At 40.4% G+C, this 25,946-nt stretch overlaps 1 protein-coding gene across 6 annotated transcripts; it reads right to left on the reverse strand.

Moving 5' to 3' along the window:
- On the reverse strand, positions 1 to 25,412 carry LOC110291790 (C4b-binding protein). Of its 6 annotated transcripts, XM_021159062.3 has the most exons (11): positions 25,204 to 25,411; positions 21,648 to 21,664; positions 21,317 to 21,499; positions 20,064 to 20,246; positions 16,932 to 17,028; positions 12,004 to 12,089; positions 11,649 to 11,840; positions 6,658 to 6,837; positions 3,069 to 3,233; positions 768 to 943; positions 1 to 479 (listed from the first exon to the last, which is right to left on the reverse strand). In XM_021159062.3, the coding sequence occupies exons 3-11, from the start codon at positions 21,480 to 21,482 to the stop codon at positions 270 to 272; spliced, it is 1,455 nt and encodes a 484-aa protein (XP_021014721.1). In that variant the 5' UTR covers positions 21,483 to 21,499; positions 21,648 to 21,664; positions 25,204 to 25,411; the 3' UTR covers positions 1 to 269. The 6 variants fall into 6 exon arrangements, with proteins under 6 accessions (XP_021014721.1, XP_021014725.1, XP_021014713.1 ...); XM_021159066.3 differs by lacking the exon at positions 21,648 to 21,664 and having other exon boundaries at positions 1 to 437; XM_021159054.3 differs by lacking the exon at positions 21,648 to 21,664.
- Positions 25,413 to 25,946: the final 534 nt, after the last annotated feature.

Here is a 25,946-nt window from a genome sequence, read left to right on the forward strand (position 1 = left end):
TGGATGACAAGAGCAAAATTGACTTTTAATTCACACGTTCAAAATGTACACGTTGCATTCAGAAAAGCAAATTTATGAGCCACAAGATGATTGTTTCATAAATTTACTACCTATTAATTATAACATAATTAATGAATTATTCTAAGCAGATATTTATTATCATGAACATTGGTGCCAGCATTCCAAAGGTTGGTAACTGCAGGCAATCTGTTTGGAACTGAAGTCAGAAAGCCAATGAGACGCTGCTTCCTCCTTAAGAGAACATACAGTCATAACTCCCGGTCAGTGTGTTTCTCCTTTTGTATCTGGAGCTGTAATAGTTCAACCTCCAGAGTCAGCTTGTAGATCTCCAGAGCCATTTTCAGGTCATGTGAATTTGGCACATGCTGCATAGTCTTGTTGCCTGTAAACTCAGGCTTAAGGTCTTTAGAGGCCTCCTGAAAGAGATGCAGGTTTGAGGCAGCAGAGAGTGGCTTCACCTGATTATCAAGAAATAGGACAACAGTATATTAGGTGGTCTAGAAAAATAGAATGCAGTATTCCTAGGTTTATGGGAGCTCACTTTTTAACGGGATTCAGTATTTTCACATACTCAAATGAAAATAGAAAAATGTTCTATGCCAACTCCCCAAATGACATGAGAAAAAAAAAAGCAGGTTCTCTGAATGACTTAGAAATGATCCACAGGAGCCAGGGGTCAGCACTATTGGCTGGGAAAAGCATTTTAGTGTTTGATGGCACAGAAGTTCTTAATCTGTGTTACTTACCCGCTCACATCTGGGCACCTCTGGATACCAGGTTCCATTCTCTGAACAAGTGATGCTTTGGGAACCCAGCATGGCAAAGCCAGAGTCACATTGGATGGTAACATTTTCAGACTCATCATACTGGTCTTTCTCATCAGACAGCGTTCCATTTCCTATCTCTGGTTTCTGACATAGAGCTACAGTGAAAACAAGTTTTAGATAATTGCGATCTGAGGAAAAAGACATAGTAATAGTCTACAGTACAAAAAAATGAACTGAACTTGAAGTAGCTTATTCCATTTTCCATTTATTTATTAGCAAAATGTTGAACATTTGTGACAGTGTATGCATATAATATGATTTTGACTTAAGTCTCAAGATACTCCTGCTAAGTGAGTATATTATCTTTCTGTTTTATCAAAAAGAAGATTCAAATACAGAAAAGGTAAGAAATTTGTCCATAAGTGTAAATGTTTAAACAATAACATGACAGGATATTTTAAAACTGTATATGACCCCAGACTCTCCTGTGATATAGTAACTCTTAATACAAACAGTACTGCAAGACTCTGGTCATAAAGCTCTGATATTTTTATTTGTACAGAGGGAATACTGTGTCAAATCATAAGTTACTGCAAATGTAGCTCTCCTAATATAAATATATAAACATAACATAAGACTTAATCCTCAATCTTCCTGCTCCCTACAACTAGGCACTGGGTTTTCTCAACATACATCATCTACATCATGGTAGGTGGTACTTGGGCAGAAGTTCTGATGGCAAAACAAACCTGTCACTCTAATGTTTGAAAGCAGATCAGCATAGCCTGCATCGATGCCAGAACAACTTTTATTGAAATTTTTCTATAGGACCATGCATGTTTGGTCCCCGGAATATTTCTGAAAATATATATATAAAGAAAGTAACAGTATGAGCTGCCTCAAGAAAGTTCATACTTGTGACTGAGAGAAATAAGTAGAGGGAAGTGATGTTGTGTATAGATTTTATGATTTTGTATGGAACATCATCTGTTTATATTTTTTATTTAAACTAGACAAAATTGGCTCTATCAGAAGACTGTGAGAAGTTCAGGTAGGCCACTTACCTGCCCCCCCCCTCTCTCTCTCTCCATCCTTCCATCCTCCTCCCAACCCACTCCCCCCCATGCCCTCCTAGCTTCCTGCTAGCCTCCAACTAGTTCAGAGACTCCACATTCAATCAGAGACCACACAGACTGTTAACCAGGCAAAACTTCCAGAGGTGGGACTTGGACACCAACCCAGTCACAAACCTTCAACCTGTAATCTATCCTGCCTGCTAGTTGTACTAGGGCAATGGTCACAGAACTTGGCACAAAATGTGTGAGAGTGGCCAACCAGTGACCGGTCTACCTTAAAATCCATACCACACAAGAAAGCCCGTGCCCAACACTGCCTAAACAACCAGGAATCAGAGGCTGGATGGCCCAGAGACCTATGATAGAGAAAAATCAATAAAATGCTTCCTAATGATATCCTTATGTACTTATAGATGGTGCTTAGCCCAGTTGTCATTAAGGATGCTACCAGTGGTAGCTGATAGGTTCAGATACAGAGACACACAGCCAAACAGTAGGCAGAGAGGCAACCTAATTAAAGACCTCCATTGGGCCTCTCCCCTTGGAGCATGGGGAACTTCATGGAAGAGGGGAAGAAAAAATATAAGAGACAAAGGGGTCGAGGAAACCAGGCTAATGAAGCCCAAGGACATCAACTAAGCAGAGTTCATAGGGATTCAGAGACTGAAATTGCAATCACGGACCCTGCATGGGTCTGTGCTAGGTCCTCTGCATATATGTTATAGTTGTTAGCTTGACATTTTTGTGGGACCCCAACAGTGGAAATGGGGTGTCTTTCTGTCTCTTTCATCTGTTCTTGAGACCCCTTTCCTCCTGGGTTCTGTCACCCAGCCTTGATATGAAGGTGTGTGCCCAGTCTTATTTGATTTTGTTATGCTATATTCAGTGGATACTCCTGGGAGGCATTTCTGCTCATTTCTGAAGAGAAATGGAGGCAGAATGGATCAGGGAGAGAGGGGAGGTGGGATTGTGAGGGGCAGGTGGGAAAAAATGGAAGGTTGGAAACTGCCATGGGCATGTACGGAGAGCAAAAAGTTAAAGCAGAAAGAAGAAAGAAAAGAAAAGAATCTCATAGCATTACAAGAATGAAAGAAAAAAAACAATGAAATGTTGTGTCTGTCATCTGGCAGGGAGTAAGTTTGCTATCCAGGCCTGAGAGCAATTCTGCCCCTGTGGTCCTGGGGTGGTAAGGAGACGTCGTTACCTTTACACCATGGAGCTGTCCCTTTCCACCGTGAAAAGCTGCAGGAGATGACTGCCTTTCCAACCAGTCTGTATCCTTCATCACATTTGTATGTAACCAGAGTTGTCTTGTAGTAGACCCTACTAGTATAATATCCATGGGCAATGGCAGGCGGTAAATCACAGTCTTGATGATGAAACAAGGGAGAGAAGGTGAGCTTGTAAGATGTGTCAAACAGCACTTCTCAGGATTTATGTATCTTGGATGTTTCATGCTGGGCTTCTTTCTTCCCTACCTGTAAGATCACTGGACCAAAGCCATGCACTTGTCCTACCTTCCTGGACGTCTTAGGTTCAGGAACGTGGATGCTTCAGACCATACACTGGAATCATTTGGATTGTGTATTTTCTCCTGTGACCTATAGGTTAAAGGCTTAGCTCCCAGATGATACTATTGGGCGGTGTTGGAAACTATGAGGTGGGGCCTCATGGGAGGTCCTTAGGTCACTAGGGGCTTGTTCTTTGTGGAGAATGTATATCTCCAGCGCTCTCCTCTCTTTCTGTGTTCTCTGGCTCATGACTGCACAAATTGTTTTGCTCTAGCTTACACCCCTGTCCAAAGCAATGGGGTCAATAAAAACCAAATCTGAAACAAACTGAACCTTTCCTCTAGGTAAGTTGATTGTCTCCCGTGTCCGAGGTACTAACAGAAAGCTGACAACAAACATTAGTCCCTTTTCCTTCCTTTTACAGACAATTCATTTACAGTGTTTGGGGTCCATTTTTTACACAAAGGCTGGATCCCATTCTAGGTTACACCTTGTCTATGGTGTACAATATACGACGGACTCCATATTTAATAGTAAGATGTGTAAAGGATGCCATTTTTTTTCCACTAAAACATTTAGGATAGTCAAGTTAAAGACCCTAGTGATACAGAGAGCGGCTGTCTGCTTCCCCTGCTTTCCTGACGACAATACAAAGTTTCACAAAATCAATCTCTCAAACCTTTGCCCTCTCCATGTCTAAAATAAAGGTGTGTGTTGTCTTGCTGCTTGTCAACACAGACAGATCCCAGCAGGATGAGAGGAATGTGGGGACAGACCATAGTGCTTGATCATGGCGATTCCTAGCTTTGAGACTAGAACTTACATCTCTTAGTTATCCGACTCGTTGTTAAAACAGTAGTTGAGACAAAGTTCCAAGCTATTGCTTTGAAAGAGTTAATTCCTGGGTGTTTCTTTTGGAAAATGTTCTTAAACTTCTTTCTATTTTTAATCTTACCAACTGGTCTGTTGTTTCGGTAGAGTGACTCTACCACAGACTTTGGAGGGCTGTGGGAAGTTGTATTTTCCTCCCTTTGATACACATGCATAAAATATGACAAAGATGTCAGGGCACCTGCAATCTCTGAGTCATCGCTCTCTAGCTAAACAGCTCACCCATCTCCCCCAAGAAAAATGTTTACTGCATCATGCTTTGTTTTAGAAGAAAAAATAAAAATGGTGACTTTAACATTGTGATAATGAACAAAACAAGACACAGAGCAGCCATCTGGAAAGGAGCACCGAGAAAGTCCACACCCAGCAAGGAGGACCTTGAGTCAAATGAGCAGTACCCTGTGCTAGAACTCTATTGTAGTCACAAGCATTGCAGTAAATGTATCCCAGAAGTGTGGGAAATTAATCAGAGTAGAAAGGGGCCATGAAGGGACTAATGTCATTTGGCCCAATAAAAGGCATAATCTCAAGACAAGTAGGATAGTCAATCCCTATAATTTCAGTACTGGAGGCCAGGCAAGAGGTTGGGTCTATGACTGCCTGAACTACAAAGCAAAATCTTATCTTATGAAATGATGGTTTAAAGTCACAGCTCCTTCCAAGGGTTCTTTGCTTACATCAGTTTCAAGCCTATGATACTGGCTGAATAAGGTTAATGTTATCTAAGTTTTATTTCACATATGTTCATCATTGACCTATCATTTTACTTTTTCAGTTGGGTGTTTCTGTTTCTGGCATCAGGGTTGTACAGGCTTAGCGAGAAGACAAGGAAGAGTTCTCTCTTTTTCTATTTTACATAAAAGCTTAAAGGGTATTGCTATTACTTATAATTCCAAGTTTGGATAGAAAGAATTTTTAACTTATTCAAGTTATATCCCTGCTCCTCCCAGTTACCTCCCCCACAATCCTTCCCCCACTCCCCTCCCCTTCTCCTCCGAGTAGGTGTCGTCCCCCCCCCCCCATATCCCTCTACTCTGGTACTTTTCTCACAGTGAGGCCAGACAAGACAGCCCAGCTTTGTCTCTCTAAAGAGTTAAGTAAAATAGTAAAATGCCAGCGTTTGTATTTTAATTAGCATGCAATTTTCATCTGCAGTGCATGGTCTTCCTTCAGGATCTCAATAGTCCGTGATGTGACTGTCCCACTGATGTTTGAAGACGTCCCTATTATAGACAGCTTCAGCACACAGAGTCCAATCTTAGAGTCTCTAGCATCAGGATGATTTCATTATAGACAGACCCAGATCAATATTTTCAAGTATATAGATTATGAGCCCTCTATAGTCTGAAAAGGTCTGCTTGCTTCCTGATAGTAGGATGGGCAAGAGGAAATCAGACCAGATGCCTGGCTACTGACATCTGCTTCATTTAAGCTTTACACAGCACAGAACTTGGGAAAATTCACAATATTCAATAACAGACCATCCCAAGCATATCTTTTACCCAACAGCAATGGGTACTACCATTTATGAGTGCTCATAGGGTTAGTGTTGTTGCTAGTTCAATTCAATGGCCTTTCAATATTTCTATCAAGTATCTATGGACTCACTGAACAAATGCTTCTCAACTTGTTGTAACTCCTTTGATTCTTCTCCAAGACACAGTGAATGGTTTCTTTACTAATTTTAGTCATCTTAATAGATGCCACTCCAGGATAGAGACTGCCTGCTACTTACTTATCCAGCTGTTACAGAAGCCCCAAAGATCTAAAGGCTCGCAGTGCTTCACAGGTACAATAATAAGAGTCCCAGGCGTCAGAGAGGTCTCCTCCCCTTAGCAATTGTGTGTGGCCTTGACAAGTCACTCAACTTCTGAAGGTGTTTCCTCTCCTGCCAAATTAGAGCAATAACACTGCCCACAATTGACTTATTGTCTGAGTTCTTTTTATGAATGAAGACTAGTTGCAACTTAATATTAAAACTTAATCATTCTTAAAATGATCCACAAGTTAATCGTTTTAGAGTGTCTCATCCACATAATACTTTTATACAAATCCTAGAAAGGCACATTTTATTATCCATCTTTCAAAATCATTTTATTAGACAACTACCAATAAGCTGCCAAAAAATTAATGAAGCATGTGTACCAATCTTTGACATCGACAGTACCAGTGCCTCTCCTTAGGAGTAGAGTGTGAATGTCTATGTGTGACAGATGACCTGGCAAGGAGTACTAAAATCCTCCTCCTCTTTCCAACAAGAAGACAAGATAAGATTATTGATCCAAATTTAAATATTTGTGATTCAGAATCTAGACATGCAAGTATGTCCACACAGATATACCCGAGTATCTTTAGATGCCAACTGTGAAACTCTTCGTGGTCCAGACTTACCGAACTCACAAGTCGGGAGAGAACTCCAGCTTCCATCACCTTGACACTGGATGATATGTCTGCCTCTGAGGACAGTCCCATTCAGGCAGGCCAATGTAACAGAGTCTTTGTGTGTATAGGTAGCTTTATATCCAGAAACAATTACGCCATGTAAAATATTTGGCTGAGAACAGATGATCTCTATGAGAATTATGAGAAAATATAAGTACATTTTGAAAGACAGAGCATATAGGGCAGTGGTTCAATAGGTAAGTGCACCTCAGTAAAGGACCTAAGTTCTAATCCCCAGAACCCACATAAAAATCAGGCATGGTATCATTCACTTGTGATTCCAGTGATCTTATGCTAAGAGACTGCCCTGAAGCTAAAAGAATAGTGATCCTGGTGTATGCATTTTAGAAGCAAAGCCAGACATGGGAGAGTGTACCTTTCATCCCAGTCTTTGGAAAACTAGAGCTACCTGATGAGACTCTGTCCCAGGGTAGGAGGGGGAATGCCTCAACTTAGAAGAAGTTCAGTACCAACCTCCTAGGTTGTCCTCGAACCTCTACATACATACAATGCACTCATATACCTGCACACACACCATAAATACAGACATATGCACTCACAATCACACATACACACATCATATACATTATCACAGATAAGCTAAGATATAACTTAGTATAAGGATGCCTACCAAGTATACATGAGACCCTAGGTACTACAAAAAACAAACAAATAAAAAAAACATGTCTTGGCAAATTAACAGATACATAGTAATGAGAATATTATTGAAGACAGAAGACTAGGGGAATGCCTCTGAAAACACTAGTGAAGAAGTCAGAAGTGTGTGTGTGTGTGTGTGTGTGTGTGTGTGTGTGTGTGTGTGTGTGTAATTTAGAAATAACGAGCTTTAGAAATCCACAAAGTAATTGCAAATGATGCCAGAAAAAAGCAGCAGAGTGCAGAAAAGTCCCTTGGCACAGAGAAGCAAGTCTAAGATAGTCTCCCCTACTCGGTTCTCTGTGGATTAATGAAGTAGAGTCAGCCAAAAGATAAGCCACACAAAAAGTTGGGAATTTTGACTCGCAAAACAAGCTGAAAACCTTCATGACTCAAATCCAGTTGTAGATTTTGATGGGACAGGGATTCCTCTGGCAGATGGCTCAGACATGAAGAAAAGTCCCTTTTGTCACAGGACTATGTGACTTTGGAGGCAGCAGCAGAGCAGAGTAGGCACAATCTTGCAAGAAAATCTATTCCTACAACTGAGCTGCCCTCTGGGCCTGAGGTAAAAATCAGCCACAGGTCAGGGAGCCTTAGTGTAGCCTGCTGCAGACCCTATGTGAGGAAAAGCCCAGAGCAGTAACCATGGATACAGGAAGATGAGCGAAGGATTCTTCCGATCTTTGTTAACACAGTGAAGATAATTCCCTGTAGGCCTGCCAGCAAGGCTCTGTTTCAGGTGATTCTACATTTGCTCAAATTGGTAATTAACTCTAATGACCACTGATCAAGTCGAAAAATCTAAGAGTCCACATCACAGAAGAAAGAAGGAAGAAAATAGAAAAACTATACAGAATCTACTCAATTGAATTATAGGAGAAAATTTCCCAAAGATAAAGAAAGATTTCAAATAAAAGAGGCATTTAGAATCCAAAATAGACATGACAAAAGAAGGATCCTCTGCAGTGTATATCATAGCCAAGATAGAAACAGTGACTGAAAGGAAAAAGCCACTGACTCAAGGGTAAAGACACTTTCTGGCCAAGCCTAAGTACCTGAATTCAATCCCAAGAACCCACATGGTGGCCAATTTCCCTGATTAAAACAGGCTTTAATATGGCAACTACTCAGAAAATTGACAAGACTGAGTTATACCACGCCTGGGCATATATCCAGTGGCTGCCCCATTCTACCGAAAGGGCATGCGCTCAAGTATGTTCATTCATAATGGCCAGAAACTGGAAACAACCTAGGTGTCCCTCAAGTGAAGAATGGATGAAGAAAATGCGGTACAATTACACAATGGAGTACCATTCAGTTGTTAAATCCAACTACCTCATGAGACTTGCAGGCAAATGAATGGAACGAGAAAAAATCATCTTAGAGTGAGGTAACCCAGACCCAGAAAGACAAACATGGTGTATACTGAATTATAAGTGAATATTAGCTCTAAAGTAAAAGACAATCATATATATGGTCCACAGACCCAGAGAGGCTAAGTAACAAGGAAGGTTTAAAAGGGAATGCAAGGATCTCCTTAGGAAGTAGAAGTAGAATAGATTACATGGGTGGACTGGAGGCGGGCAAAGTTGGGAAACAGGGGGGATCAAGTGGAGAAAGAGAGAAATATTGGGATAAACACATGGAATTGGGGACATTTCAGGGGCAAGGTGGAAACTGAATGGATGTATGAGAGTAACCCTAGCAAAGACTCCTAGTAACAGGGAACACACAGCTCGAATCAGCCATCGTCTGTAACCAAGCAAGGCCTCAAGTGGAGGGACTGGAACACCAACCCTGCCTACAGAGTGTGCTGGGACCACAGCCTGGCATAATGGCCATCAAAGAGACCAGAGAGACTTCATCCAGTAACAGATGAGAGCAGATGCAGAGTCTTACAGCCAAACATTAGGTGGAGCTCAGGAAGTCCTGCTGAGGAGGGGGAGGAAGGATAGAGGAACCAGAGGGGTCGGAGAAACACCATAAGGACATAGCTCACAGGTTCAACTGACTGGGACTCATTGGGGCTCACAGAGATCAGGGGAGCTCGTAGGGGCTGACCTATGTCCTCTGCATATATGTTACAGCTGAGAAGTCTGTTCTTGTAGGAGCCATAGAAATGGGAGTGGGGGCTGTCCCTGGCTCTTTGCCCACTTGTAGGAGGACCCTTTTCCTCCTACTGGGTTGCCTTGTCCAGCCTTGATGTGATGGAATGTGTCTGGTCTTATTGTAGTTTATTATGTAGTGTTTGCTTGATTTCCCTAGGAAGCCTGCTCTTTTCTGAAGGGAGGCAAAGGGAGCAGGAGTTTTGGTGAGAAAGGAGGTGGGGAGCAGAGTCTAGAAGGAGGGAAAGGAGGGGAACGTGTGGTCAAGATGTATTATATGAGAGAAAATTTTTAAAAAACTATAAACCAAATTTAAAAAACCCATTAAAGTGATCATATGCCATGACCAAGTTGGCATCACTCCAAAGATCCAATGTTGTTTCAACATAGGTAAATAGCTAAGGGTAATAATATTTAGCACATAAATAGACTTAAGTACAAAAATCACATGGTCATCTCAAGTGATACAGATAAAGCCTTCAACAAAGCTCGACATCTCTGCACGATAAAAGTCCTGAAAAAAGTAGGAATCCGAGGCCCACACCTCAACATTACAAAGGCTATAGACAGCACATTTGTGTTTGCCAGGGTCTCTGCAAACGTCATGGCCAGCACAGTGTCAATCCAGAAAAGGCAAGAAGGAAATTCAGCTTCTCATGACTCAGGGGCTGCTGATGGTTCCAGGCCATGCATTTCAGGCCTATTTAAGCACAGAATAATTTGGGTAAACGTTTCCTTGTGACAAATAACTCAATCCCATATGCACAACAAAGCTTAAGACATGAATACATTGAAACTCTTGTAAAGTTCAAGTGTTATCGTCCATAAAGATGAGTTTTATAGATTAACTGAGCAAGTAGGCTTAAGGTAAACAATCCTCGTGATAAAGATCTGGAGGAGGGTAGTGATCTAGACTGACTGAGATAGACAAGCTCAGGAAAAGGGTCTGAGGCAATCAGTGTGGCCTACCCGTGCAGATGGTGCAGAGGTCACCAGGCTATTAACTACATCCATTCCTAGTCTGCTGGTTGGGAGATAGGTTATACATCTTTCTCTTTGAAGAGACAGCCCTGCATGTTTTAACATTCCTGGTCTCCTTGGTGCTTATGTGTGAACACAGGACTTATGTGCTTCCTATCCCTATAGCCAACATCATACTAAATAGGAAAAAAAAAAAACAGTACTTCCTCTAAAATCTGGAGGGAGGCTAAGGTGCCTACTCTTGCCACTCTTATTCAGTGTAGTGCTTGAAACCCTGGCTGGGGCCATAAGACAAGCATAAGAAACAAAAAGAACACAAGTGGTCTGGAGAGATGGCTCAGCGGTTAAGAGCACTGACTATTCTTCCAGAGGTCTTCAGTTCAATTCCTAGGAACCACATGGTGACTCACAACCATCTGTAATGAGATCCGATGCCCTTTTCTGTGTCTGAAGACAGCTACAGTGTACTCATCTACATAAAATAAATAAATCTTTTTCTGAAGAAGAAGAAGAAGAAGAAGAAGAAGAAGAAGAAGAAGAAGAAGAAGAAGAAGAAGAAGAAGAAGAAGAAGAAGAAGAAGAAGACAAGTAGTAAAGGAAGAAGTCAAAGTCGTCCCTGTTTGCTGATGGCCTGTCCTATATAAAAACAAACAAAAACACTTCAAAGACTTTGCCAGAAAACGCTTAGGACTAAGAGTCCTGATACTTTCAGTCCAAGAGCAGGATATAAAACCACATACATATTGATAGTTCTAAATAGAAGGTGGTGATGTGCTCACTCCCAGACAAAGGATACAATTTATTTTTCTTTCTTCTACTAAAGAGATTGCAAGACCACACTTCCATATGGAAGTGCCATGAGACCATTGTCACCTGGACTGCTAAGCTCTGTTCTAAGTTGTTGGCATGTCCAGAATGCTTTCCAGGCAAGAATGCCTATTTGTAGCTAACATCTTAGAACAGATTATAGATGAATAAGAAGAAACTTTTATGTTACCAAATCAATGTGACATGGTGTTACTTGCAACTTAATGCATTGAGTAGCTCTTAGCCAAATAATAGATGCATCTACACACTCATAAATTTTTATCTTTTTAAATCATTCTACTTCCCACAATAAATTTACATTCCATTTTTAAAAAGTAAAATGTAATTGAAACAATTGAAAACAATACATCCCTGTGTGTGACTTACTTTCACAGGTAGGAGGGCTTGAGCTCCAAACAGGTACTGTTTCGTTCACCACAGTGCAGCCTATGAAGCGGCTGCCAACGAGCCTGAAGTTGGGATCACAGGTATAGGAGACTCCTTGGGCATATGGGTAAAAATCTTCTGTACCACTGTGCTTCCCGTTGCTGATGTCTGGAGGGGGCCCACACTTTACAACTGATAAATTAGTAAAAGAGAAAGAAATGTTCAGGGACAGGCATCATAGCAAAGATAGAATTCTAGCAAATGTATATGGAGGGTACAAATTTCAGTGAGGATGCACAGAATCATTCCTTAAGACACGTATGTGTTTATCCAAGTCAGAAAAATCTCTACTTACCTACACATTCTGGGAGAGGATTACTCCAGGCAACTCCTTTGCCTTGGACCTCACAAAAACTAGTGGATGAGCCAACTAAGATAAATCTAGATAAGAGAAGGTCAGAGGTATAAATGGAACTCACACTTTATATGAATTATAATTCATATATATGATATGAAGATGACTAAACAGAAAGACATTAAAATGAAGAAATGTTGTTTTCTCAGCTAAGGAGTCATAGAGAGGATTTTTGGGACAAAACTAGAACAAAATGTAATGACACAAATGTTTGAAAATGCCACCAGAAACCCATTTCTTTATATGTTAAAGATTAGCTTAAAAGTCAAAAAGTGTAGTGACACATAGATAAAAAAACATCACAATAAAACCCATTACTCTTTATGCTAACTGACTTAGTTAGGGTTTTACTGCTCTGAACAGACATCATGACCAAGGGAAGACTTATAAAGAACAACAAAGCAAGACAGGAAACAAGCTGGGCAAACTCCTAACTCTATATCTCCATGTATGATGTCAAAGCGGTCTTCAAATTTTCAACTCCTTTTTTTAAATCTTTGTTGACTGCAACAAATTCCTTTCTCCTCAGCTGGTTCAATTAACTCCATTAGCAGCTTTCTTCAGCAGATATCACAAGGCTCTGGCATCTCAAACATCTTGGGACCTCCAAGGCACCTTCAACAGTTACAGCTTCTTGTTTCAATGTCTGGACTTGAGTCACATCTCCAGCTCTGCTCTCTGTAACATTCTAGGCTCTGTTAACTCCAGTCCTCTGCTGCTGCTATTCTTGGTGATCTCCAGTACACTTTGGGTGTCTGTTGCCTCTCATAGGCTCTCTTCATGATGCCAAGCCGCAGCTTCTTTGCATGACCCCTTCAGTCCTGGACCATCAACTGCTACTGAGGCTGCACCTTCACCAATGGCCTTCTGCAGCCTCTCACAGTGCCAAGCCTCAGCTCCTCTTCATGACTCCTTTATACCATCAAAACCAGTACCGCTTGGGTGACTCTTACAAATTACCAAGTTAAGTTGCAGCATGAGATACAACCTTGGCTACCTCTGGAACGCAGCTTCTTTGTGTTCTCAGAAAACACTTTCTAGAAGATTTCACCTCAGTGATGCTGGTCTCTTCTTAATCACCACTAATCTCTTACCTCCAGCTAACCAGCATCAATTGTCCCAGTAGTCCCTTCTATTCTTGACTCAAATGTCAGAGACACATAGTTGAAGCTGCTGATTTCTGCTGCTTGCTGGGGCTGGAACATGCTCCCCCCACACACACACACACAAACACACCCTGTTCTATTACATCATCACCAGTTTTCTGTTTTCCAACTCATTCCAATTGCCTAAGCTTGGCTGTCCTGGAACTTGCTCTGTATATTGACCTTGAACTCAGAGATCTGCATCCCTCTCTCCTGCATACATACATTAAAGGTATGTACCATCATGCCTGGATTTAATCTTTTCTTCACCTAGAACTTGGCTCTGTTTCAGGCTGGACTTGAACTCAGAGATATGCTTGGTGTTATCTCCTGGAATTAAACGTGTGTACCACCATGCTCGGATCTAAATTTAGTTGCATACAATCTTGCCCCAAAGTCACATTCCCTTAATATGTCATATCCTAGAACATAGGATTCAGCTCTATTCTACTTTCTGGTGCCTCTTTAATACTTAAACCATATATATTGTATTTTTCTTTCTCAGCTTGTTATGCTTGTTCAAAATGCTCTTCATGAGACTTAACCAGAGAACAAGGTCTCTCCTGGGTTTTTGTTTGTTTGTTTTTGTTTTTGAGACTTTCTTTGTCAATGAATTAGTATAAATCCCTTTACCTTACCCTCAGGTAGTCTCTTCAGACAAGGGCAAAAAGCAGCCACATTCTTCACCAAAATAACAGAAAAATCGTCTCTAGGCCGCATACTAAAACTCTTCTCTACTGAAACCTCTTGAGCCACATCTGCATAGTTCAAATCACTGCCAGCAACCAAGTCTTCCTTATTCCTACTAGGATAGTCTATTAAGCCCCACTTAAGCATTCTACCACTTTCCAAATTCAAAGTCCCAAAATCCACACTCTTCCAAAGAAAAGTATGGTCAGGCCTGTCACAGCAATATCCTACTCCTGATACCAACTTCTGTCTTAGTTAGGATTTTACTGCTGTGAACGGACACCATGATCAATGAAACTCTTATAAGGACAACATTTAATTGAGGCTGGCTTACAGATTCAGTCCATTATCACCAAGGCAGGAGCATAGCAGCATCAAGGCAGGCATGGAGCAGAAGGAGCTGAAAATTCTACATTAGCTTCTGAAGGCAGCTAGAAGACTAGGCTCTGTGCAGCTAGGATGAGGGTCTTAACACCCACACCCACAGTAACATATCTACTCCAACAAGGTCACAGCTACTCCAACAAGACCACACCTCCAAAGATTGCCATTCTCTGGGCTAAGCATATTCAAACCATGACACTAACTTAAAAATTTAATTCAATTTTTACTAAGATTATCATACATTGTAAAGAAGTATTTCATAATACATTTAAAGCAAAAGTTACAAGCAATCTACATATTAAAATTAGTGTACATGTGAAAATCGTACATTACTTGGCAGCAAAAATTGAACCAAATGCTCCTATAAAAACAAATAAAGGGACTGATGCGATGGCTCAGCAATTAAGAGCATTTCCAGAGGACTGGAGTACGGTTCCCAGCACCCACTGCAAACTCACAGTCACTTGTAACTCTAGCTCCAAGGGTTTCAACATCTATTTTTTTCAGCAACAGTCACACCCCCCACATACACACACACACACACAGAGAGAGAGAGAGAGAGAGAGAGAGAGAGAGAGAGAGAGAGAGAGAGAGAGAGAGAGGGGCACGGATAAAAAATTAAACATCTTTTAAAAAGAAATCATTAAGGGCTAGCCACATGGCATTTGCTGCCAATTCTGACAACCTGAGTTTGATCCCAGGGACCCACACTGTGGGAAAAGCAAACTGACTCCTGCAAAATGTGTTCAGTTCCACGTCTGTATCATGGCATGTATGCACCAATGTACATGCATACATATACAGATTGCATACATACATGCATGCATACATACATACACATATTACATACATATGTACACATACATAAAGTTAACTTTTTCAAGAGAGTAAGCACTAGTTCTAGAGGTCTTTACACATAGTCCCAGCAACCTTGGAGAATTGACTGGAGGCTTTTGAGTTTGAGAGCAACTTGAGCCACTTAATGAGATCTTGTCTCAAGCAAATCAAGAAAACAACTTCAAGTAACCCTTGGGTTTCACACATAAAGAATATTACCTTCAGGCAGCCAAACAAGGTCTAAGTCATATATAAAAGAAGGAGATTGAGGTTAGCTTCAGCATTCTCTACATCATCATCCACCAGCAAAAAGACATAAAAAAATGGACTGCTGTAGTACCCAGAGGTTATCTGACACTTTCATACTTATCTATAATATGTTCTAATTGATGTCATCTCTGCCCCCTTTCACTCCTCCCTACCCCCATCACTCACCTTTTTCTCTGAATGTCCCATTTGTATCTTTTTGTCTTGTGATCTATGACGTTTAACTGGGTACATTGACTCTTACATATCAATGTGTCAGACAAATCTGAAACCCCACTCATGAAGGTGAAAAGGGAGTTTATTCTGAAGGCCAGCATGGCTAATACTGGTTATCCAGGGACAATTGGATCACTTATGCACAATAGTAGTTCGTAACTATACTTTTACAAAGGCAATAGAACACTGTTCCAAACAGCAAAAGACTGGAAATACCCATGACTCCAAAGACTTCAGTCATGACACAACCATACAGTAAAACTCTCTGCAGTTGTAAGGGGAAATTAATGAAGAACCTCTCTACATACAAGCATAGAATATGCCTATGATTTACTGATGAGTATAATAGTCAAATGTGATTCAAAACTACATTTTCCCCATTCTTTTTTGAGGGTGTGACCACTCCCATGTTCCAGTTAGTGGCACTGCTCCTATGCACATATGGGCAGCACTGATACGCTTAGTGAACTGTAAAAAAAAAAAAAAAAAAAGTAAGCAAACAAACAAAACCATGAAGTTGGGAGAAGAGGACATGTTGTGGGGAATATAGGGAAACTGGAAGGGGAAATAGGGATATCTATGATCCGATTTCATTGTATGCATGTATGACATTCTCACAATGCGTTGTGCAACTCTCAAGAATACATTAGAATATTAAAAAACTGAAACCAGCTGGGTTTAATGATGCAAACCTTCAATCCTAACACATACGAGGCAGAGGCAGGTGGATCTCTGCAAATTTAGGGCCAGCCTGGTATATATGGAGTTCTAGACCAGTGATGGTTACATAGTGAGACCTTGTCATTATGAATGAGCCATTCATGATGAATTCAAATACATATATGGAAATATATATTTATGAATCTATTAATTCAAATTTAAATATATATGTATATAATTAGATCATTTTTAATAATTTAAACATGTGCTGATCTCTTGGCTTGTATTTGAATGAGGAAACACTACAAAGATACAAAAAAAACTGAAAAAAAAATTCTTTTTTTAGGACAGGAAGGAATGGGGCACATGGAGATGGGATCGAAGTGAGAATTCTCAATACATACTCTACATCACTTCAAAATTTGAAAGTAGCTATTTTTAATGTTAATTTAGAAGAATTTTTTAATTTTTATTTTTAAATTTTATTTTTATTTAGTTTTTATATCTCAATTGCTCCCCTCCCCCCAGCCCCCATGTCACAGAGTCCTCCATGCCCCCTCCTACAGAGTCCCTTAACCCCTGATCTCCTCTAAGATGGTGGGTCCCCTTTGAGTAAGCCTCCACCCCACCTCTCATAGAAGAATTATTAATAAAATACCTCACACTTACCCTTCCCGGCAGCCGAATTCTAACTGTGATCCAAAAGCGGAACTCTTGATGTTTACATATCCATTATCTAAATATCCTGGATGCTGGCAATGTTTTCCTAAAGAAAAGTCAAAATGATAGTAAGTGATTCCCACCACCCGCAGGCACTGCAATTAGAAACTAGCAGGTCTGTGTCCACCTCCACACCCAGAAAGGACTAATGTTTAGAGGCATGTTTGTCTGGGTCTGACTCACTGAAGTTTTGTTCTGGAAGGCAAGTGAACACAAATTTTGATTTCTTCATTTTCACCCTGGTATATTTTTATCAAGAACCATTTCTTTGATTGTATGTGTGTGTGTGTGTGTGTGAGAGAGAGAGAGAGAGAGAGAGAGAGAGAGAGAGAGAGAGAGAGAGAGAGATTATATGCTGTTACTGTTGGTCTACAGTATGTAATGTATTCCCTACTCACAGTGAATTAGCTGATCTTCCAAATCCATGAGATATTTTGTTTTGTGCACTGTTTTACTTAATTTTTAAAATTAGTATAAAAAATAGCGGGTTTCATTATGACACTTTTATATATAAATATTTACTAGTCATTGTGGTCATTGTCCTTTACCTAATGTATGTATGTATGCATGCATGCATGCATTATGTAGGTAGGTATTATGTGTGTAAGTATGCATGTAGGTATTGGATGCATGGATGTATATGCATGTATTTTTTTTAAATCTAGATTCTGCATATAAATACAAACATTCACCATGTGTTTGAGGTAAGATTACTACTTTCTAGCCATTTAATCCTTAGATTTTTTTTAAGATGTATTTATTATATGTAAGTACACTGAAGCTGTCTTCAGACACACCAGAAGAGGGCATCTGATCTCATTACAGAAGTTGTGAGCCACCATGTGGTTGCTGGGATTTGAACTCAGGACCTCTGGAAGAACAGTCAGTGTTCTTAACCATTGAGCCATCTCTCCAGCCCTCCTTAGATATTTTTATCAGTATTATTATCATTACTATTTTTACTATCATTGTCGTTGTTATTATCGTTTGGGTTGAGGTGCAGGTGTGCACATGCTACAACATACATGTGGAGGTCAGAGAACAACTCTGGAAAGTCAGTTCTCAGCTTCCACCTTCACATGGGTACAAGGGATCAACCTTAGGTCACCTGCTTTCTTATAGAATCCAGAATGACCAGCCCAGGGATGCCACCACCCACAATGAGCTGGGCTTTCCCCCATAAGTCACTAATTAAGAAAATGCCCTACAGACTTGCCTATAGCCAGATCTAGCTACTGTACCCAGCAAAACTCTCAATTACCATAGATGGAGAAACCAAAGTATTCCATGACAAAACCAAATTCACACAGTATCTTTCCAGGAATCCAGCCCTTCAAAGGATATTAAAGGGAAAACTCCAACACCAGGAGGGAAATTATGCCCTAGAAAAAGCAAGTAATCCTTCAACAAACCTAAGAGAAGATAACCCCAAGAACAGAATCTCAACTCTAACAACAAAAATAACAGGAAGCAACAATTACTTTTCTTTAATACAAAGAACTCAAGAAGCTGGACTCCAGAAAATCAAATTACCCTATTAAAAATTGGGGAACAATTGATGGCCAACTGGGCCATCCTCTGCTACATATGCAACTAGAGACACAGCTCTGGAGGGAAGGGGGTACTGGTTAGTTCATATTGTTATTCTTTATATAGACCAACCACAGATTTTAAGTTGAGTATTAACATGTAGTAATTATATTCATTTGTTGAAAAAAAATGGGGAACAGAGCTAAACAAAGAATTCACAACTGAGGAATACCGAATGGTTGAGAAGCACCTGAAAAAATGTCCAACATCCTTAATCATCAGGGAAATGCAAATCAAAACAACCCTGAGATTCCACCTCATATCAGTTAGAATGGCAAAGATCAAAAATTCACGTGACAGCAGATGCTGGCAAGGATGTGGAGAAAGAGGAACACTCCTCCATTGCTGGTGGAATTGCAAGCTGGTACAACCACTCTGGAAATCAGTCTGGCAGTTCCTCAGAAAATTGGACATAGTCCTACCGGAAGATCCAGCAATACCACTCCTGGGCATATATCCAGAAGATGTTCCAACTTGTAATAAGGACACCTCCTCCACTGCGTTCATAACAGCATTATTTAAAATAGCCAGAAGCTGGAAAGAACCCAGATATCCCTCAACAGAGGAATGGATACAGAAAATGTGGTACATTTACGCAATGGAGTACTACTCAGCTATTAAAAACAATGAATTTATGAAATTCTTAGGCAAGTGGATGGATCTGGAAGATATCATCCTGAGTGAAGTAACCCAATCACAAAAGAACACACGTGATATGCACTCAATGATAAGTGGATATTAGCCCAGAAACTCAGAATACCCAAGATACAATTTGCAAAACTCATGAAACTCAAGATGAAGGAAGACCAAAGTGTGGATACTTTGCTCCTTCTTAGAATGGGGAACAAAATACCCATGGAAGGAGTTTCAAAGTTCAGAGCTGAGAAGGAAGGAAGGACCATCCAGAGACTGCCCCACCCGGGGATCCATCCCATAAACAACTACCAAACCCAGACACTACTGCATATGCTAGCAAGATTTTCCTGACAGGACCCTGACATAGTTATCTCTTGTGAGGCTATGCCAGTGCGTGGCAAATACAGAAGTGGATGCTCACAGTCACACAGGGCCCCCAATGAAGGAGCTAGAGAAAGTACCCAAAGAACTAAAGGGATCCACAACCCTATAGGAGGAACGACAATATGAACTAACCAGTATTTTCCCCCCACCCCACCCCACCCCCGCAGAGTTTGTGTCTCTAGCTGCATATGTAGCAGAGGATGGCCTAGTGGGCCATCAATGGGATGAGAGGACCTTTGTCTTGCGAAGATTATATGCCCCAGTACAGGGGAATACCAGGACTAGGAAGCAGGAGTGGGTGGGTAGGGGAGAAGGGGGGGGGAGGTTATAGTGGACTTTCGGGATAGCATTTGGAATGTAAATGAAGAAAATATCTAATAAAAAATTTTTAAATGCAATAATTATATAACCTGAGACAATGGTCTAAAACTGACAAGTGCACAAGTGAGAAAAATAACTGTTGGTACTTACTGGCACAGGAGACAGAAATGTCCCATTCTCCCGAAGGTTTGCAGTAAACCATCATCCTTGATATTCCCCTACTATAGCCAGGGAGGCATTCGTATTTCAGGGTGGTGTGACTTTCGTAGTCTGTCCGATTCACGTCACTTGCTGGCAGGGCATTGGGTATAGCAGGTGGTGGACCGCATTTGCCTACACACCAAAGGGACAGGAACACCACAAGTTATTCCCTGAGATGCAGCATTTTCATGTTTCAGTAGTTTGATTTTAGAGAAAGAACAATTCTTTTCTCCTCTATCAACAAAAATCAAAAGCGTACTATTTCTTTGTCACAAATCCATGAGAGATGTGCAAATAATGTCTGTTGATAAGTGATGTCGATGATTAAAGGCTATGTTTTTATCTCTTCTCTGCTAAATAATATACTTCTTCTAAAAGGGAGACAGATGTAAGTTTCATCAGCCTATATTATCTCTGCTCAGAGTGCATATATGCAAAACCAAAAATTCCTATAAATTTGCCTTAACAGTTACAGTTCTGTTATGAATGAAACTGCATAGTGTTTCATTTGAACTGTCACAATAAGCCAGACACAGTGGTGTATAAGAAAGATTGTGAATTCAAGTCCACATTGGGCTACATAGAAGAAAAAGCAGAATTCTTGAGGTATAATACTCTTAATACTACTTCCCCTATGAGAAATGAATGGTGATACACAGCTAAGTTGCCATTTAAGAACCCAGTGGAGGGCTAGAGAGGTGGCTCAGCAGTTAAGAGCACTGACTGCTCTTCCGGAGGTCCTGAGTTCAATTCCCAGCAACCACATGGTGACTCACAACCATCTGTAATCGGATCCAGTGCCCTCTTCTGGTGTGTCTGAAGACAACAACAGTGGATTCACATATATTAAATAACTATTTTGCTTTGTTAAAAAAAAAAAAAAGAACTCAGTGAAAATATACTCCTTGCTTCTCCTTTTCAGATCAACTCCCATCCCAGGCTGCTAATTGTGTCCTGTTGCTGTTAGACAATATAGATTTATTTCAGATCCTGTTTGGGAAACAGGTGGCTTTGGAGACTTAAATAAGAAATTCTAGATTAAACACCTAGAAACTGCCGCTGTTGTGTGTGACGCTAACTCTAGCTGGCCAAATAAATTCTTTGTTGCTGAAACTGGATCTCCGCTAACTTAGCTATCTCATATTTTTAAGTCTTGTAAGTAACTGTTGGTTGTCCATCTGGACTGGTTGCCCACCACTCACCAAATACAGCAACCCAAAGAGCAGCAGTGAAGGTCATTTGGAACAAACTTGGGCCAGAGACTCTGCAGAGCGTAGAAAAGGGCCAGGCCACAGCATCTCTGTTTCTATGAAGCCTCCCATGTGCAGCTCTTGTGGGGAGCAGGGTCTGCTGCTGCTTTGCACACATTTGTTCTACCAGGAAACCTGAATTCAGTAAACAACCATTTAATCTACTTGCCATGAGAGCATTGGGATACATGCTATGATAGCCACATCTTCAAAGAAACTATAGCCTAGGTGGGAAGATAAGACATGGGCACAGATGTTACAACATGACACAGTGAGGACTCACCTCTGCAAAAGCCACCTCTAGGAAGAGAAATTCAGTCCACATGGAAAAAGGAAATGAATTTGCAGGGGTGGATACACCGGAGCCCAGTGTTATGTGAAGATAGAGAATAAATTCAAGTCAGCTGGAAGCAGGAGACAGTGTTACAATTTGGCAAATTAGGGGACCATCTCCTCTCTCCCAGTCCATTACTAACCTAACCTAAGGTTATTGAGATTGTAGATACATATTGAAGACTTAAAGGCTAACATCCATATATAAAAGAAAATATACATTAGTCTTTTGGGGTCTAGATAATCTCACTCGGGGTGATTTTTTTCCTACTAATCTATTTATCTGTGATTTCATAATGTCATCTTTCTTTCTTAACAGCTGACTAACATTCCATTGTGTAAATAACTCACATTTAATTACCCATCATTAGTCGATAGACACATAGGTTATTTCCAATTTCTGGCTGTTATGAATAGAAGAGCAATGAACATAGATGCATAAGTGTCTCTGCAGTAGGATGTAGAGTCCTGTGCATGTATGCTCAAAAGTGGTTAACTGGATCTTCTGGTAGATTGTTGTCCAGTTTTCTGAGGACACTCCACACTGATTTCCATGGGGGCTTTATCAGTTTGCACTACCACCACCAGGGAATACATTCTCCCCTTTCCCAGCATTCTCCCTAACATGTGTTGATATTTGTTTTATTGATCTTGGCCATTCTGAGTACAGGAAGATAAAATTTCAAAGTTGATTCAATTTCCATTTGGCTGATGGCTAAATATTACGAACATTTCATTAAGCCTTCCTCGACTTTTTGTGTTTGATCATTTGAGAACTTGCTATTTATTCTGTATCCCTCTTTTAATTGCATCATTTACTCTCTTGATGGGCAGGGCGTTTCTTTTTAAATTCTTTATACATAGTCTAAATAATAATCCTCTACCAGATGTGTAACTGGTGAAGATTATCTAAAAGAGGACGTTTTCTTCTTCATTCTGTAGCTGCCGTTTTACACAAATAACAGCAGCCTTTACTCTACAGAAGCATTCTAGCCTTGTGAGGTCCCATTTATTAATTGATGGTCTTAATGCCTGTGCTGCTAGTGTCTTGCTCAGAAAGTTCTTTCCTGTGCCAATGAGTTCAAGCCTATACAGCATAGTCTTAGAGATGGACAAAGAGAAAACTAGAATATGAGGGTTAAATAGGGAGGGTAATGGGAGAGGGGAATAAATGAGGGAAAATGGGGAGTGACAGCCAATATATTAAAAGCCATTTGCAAAATTATATGGAAATATGCTACTGTAGACACTTCCTAAAATATATACATTTATGGAATGAATTTAAATGGAATAACCATATAATGGGGGAGATAGTGCCCCAACTAGATACCTTATGCCACCAAATGAATATCACAGGCTATTTCTAACTAAGGCTATTGTTTGCTTTCCACCTGATGGTAAGGCCCCATTGCTGAAGACAACATTACTTATGTTGCCAGACAGAAACTAAGCTGGTACCCAGCTAGAAGCTTCACCCTTACTAACTGGCATTCATGGTGCTTGGAGGTACTATGTACACTATAGGAGGAGGAATGTATTCATCAATATCACCTTGATACAAACTCTAAGACCCACAACAGAAATCTGCCCGCAAGATATCCTGGTGCAATAGTGACACAAATGATATGGAAGGAAACAATCACTCTTTTTTATTTTAATTGGATTTAGTCTCCTTTCCATGTGATGGATTCCATATCTGGCACTGATAAATTGTCTAAGATAGGTCATGACTTAGAGTAAAATCTATTATTATTGTTATTATTATTATTATGCCCTAAGAACATAGCAATAAAATGAATCTTAGTGATACATTGCTATACCCATAGATTAGTACCTCCCTAAGCCCCAATAAGAGAAGCTTCTTCTCGCAGTTAGATTGGCATTAACACAGTCACCCAAAACTGGACAATGTGTGGAAAGTGAGACTTTACTCAGTCCTAAATGGGATGTCTTCATCAAACCCCACTTCTTCCAGGATCAGGGATCTCTGAGTAAGAGAGCTGGAAAGACTGTAAGAGCTAAAGGTAGTAAATGGCTCACTCTAAGGAAATAGTGTCATCCATACACAACTCTTAGCTTTTTACCTAAAAACAACTCTATAATACATGTAACTCTATGTATAAAAATACAAATATAGTTTTAATGAACTTTTTCTCATCTGGGCTAATGGTGATAGTGAGTCCTCCAGGACCCAAAGACCACCTAACAAAACCCTCAATACCAGACATAAGAATTCCTTTTTTGAGTTTTTATCTTGGGCTGTCCAAGAGACTCCCAAGATATACAGCCTCTTGCTATTGCCCTTTGTTATGCCTTAACAGTGAAAGGTAAGTCTCTATTGCTGAAGACACCCTACACTTCAGAAACAAGGTCAAGAGATCCCTGAAATGGAACTGATCTGAATGCCCCCTCTCTGGGGACTTAAATGTTACTAGAAGACATTGTGCAAGTTTCCAAAAAGAGGGCAAAGGCAACCAATAGCCCTACCCAGCTGTGATGCCCATGAACGCATCAATGACCAACATGACACAGTGACCCTAAGGGTGTAATAGTGGGACATAATGTTTGAAAGTAACCAGAAACTCTCCAATTGTATTTAAGGCCCATTCAACAAGAGGGAAACCATGTCTGTTGCTATAAACCTAGCTAACTAACTACTCAATACTAGTGAAGTCCCAGTTATTAGAGAATCTACAACTACTAATTTACTAAACCAGCATAATCTCTAACAACAATCTATAAACATTTATCATTATACTCACATAGTCTTGAACCCCTCATCAGAAAACACACACAAAACAAAAAACAACAACAACAGAAAAACCCCAACGTCTCTTTGCAACAGAGACCACCAAAGAAAACTACAACCAATCAAAATGCAGAGTTATGGGTCCCAGTTCTGATAGCTACCTCTAAGAAACACTCCTGTACCTGAGAAGAAACTTTACAGAGGAGGTGGCAGAACGATTCAGGGGTCCAAGGAATTTACTGTGAAATTGTGTCACCTAGCAACATCAGAAACTGTATCAGAAAAGTCTCACCAACATGACCTCCCAAACATGACCCAAACAAGAACACTGATGAACATACAAAACTAGACAGTGGAATCTCACGAGGCCTTGATTCTACACAAAGAACTATAGGCAACTGAGGAAAGCTAGTAGTAAGAGCTGTGGTATTTCCCATGGAATATCCACAGCAATTGGTTTCCTAGTACAAATTATCAGCCCTGAAAACATACATAAAAGTAACATTATATGGACTGAACAGGTTGTATTTAGGAATAGAATCATGTGAAAACAATTAATAAAAAAAAAGGAGACTATATTTGAAAGAGAACAAGAAGGGCTGTATGGGAAGATTTGGAGAGAGGAAAAGGAATGGGAAAATGTAATTAAATTATAATCTCAAAAATAATAAATAGAACACAGAGGAGCACACACTAAAGAACCTGACGACCAGCTTTACCCACAATGCCCCACCCAAGTGCTCAATAGCCCACTGACCTGCAATGGCAGAGAAAGACTCTGTGGTGGTGTTTGGATCTCTACTGTACTAGTTTCTCCCAAGATGAGAGTTGATCATATTATCCTAAAGCTGGCCAGTACTTGCTCCATCAAAAAAGTTTCTGAAGTCTACCCACACAAGTGATCCTTGCATTCCCCCCACACAAGTTTCTGGTTAAGCAGTTGAGTATGACGGACAGGGAGAAAGTCTCCTCTGTCCCAGTGAATGATTAACAGACTGGAGCAGCAGTGTTTATTTAATCTCCTTCTCTCCCAGCCCTCATTCTTCATCGTGTGTTGGAATTATTTATTTTCTTCTCTGCCAACCATTTCCCCTAAGTTAGAAGGGTACTTGGAATTTGATGCCAGAATCTTCTGTCTTTTCATAATTATAAGAGTTATGCATCACGAAATCAGCCTAGGAACCTTGAGTTGGTGTTCAGATCCACTCTGACTAAAATGATTCTCTTCCCAGGACTCCAGACCCAACGGCACTCAGGGACGTTGGATCTGAGGGTCTTACTCTTCATTGGTCTCCATGCATCACCAGAAGCTACCATAGACAGTGTGTGTTTTGTCTATTGAGTTCCTGCTGTGTGCTGACTTGACTGGAACATACTCAGAGCTCCACAGATATTAGCAACTACCACTACCAGGCACCAAAGGATCTCCAGAAGTCGGTCTGACACTCGTCAATATTCAGAAAAATGTAATGAAGAGATAATTTATGAGTTTGCGATCAC

This window comes from Mus caroli, unplaced genomic scaffold (assembly GCF_978045245.1).
Source record: "Mus caroli unplaced genomic scaffold, Mus_caroli_1 scaffold_1, whole genome shotgun sequence".
In the NCBI taxonomy this organism is placed as follows: domain Eukaryota; kingdom Metazoa; phylum Chordata; class Mammalia; order Rodentia; family Muridae; genus Mus; species Mus caroli.

What these genes read in the sequence shown, in the direction of transcription:
- LOC110291790 (XM_021159054.3), bottom strand. Translation starts at nt 21,482, where the DNA reads ATGTGTGCAAAGCAGCAGCAGACCCTGCTCCCCACAAGAGCTGCACAT. An exon ending in TCTCCCGACTTGTGAGTTCG is followed by an intron (nt 3,234 to 6,657) that starts GTAAGTCTGGAC and finishes TTCATCATCAAG; the next exon opens with ACTGTGATTTACCGCCTGCC. An exon ending in AGGTGCCCAGATGTGAGCGG is followed by an intron (nt 480 to 767) that starts GTAAGTAACACA and finishes CTTGATAATCAG; the next exon opens with GTGAAGCCACTCTCTGCTGC.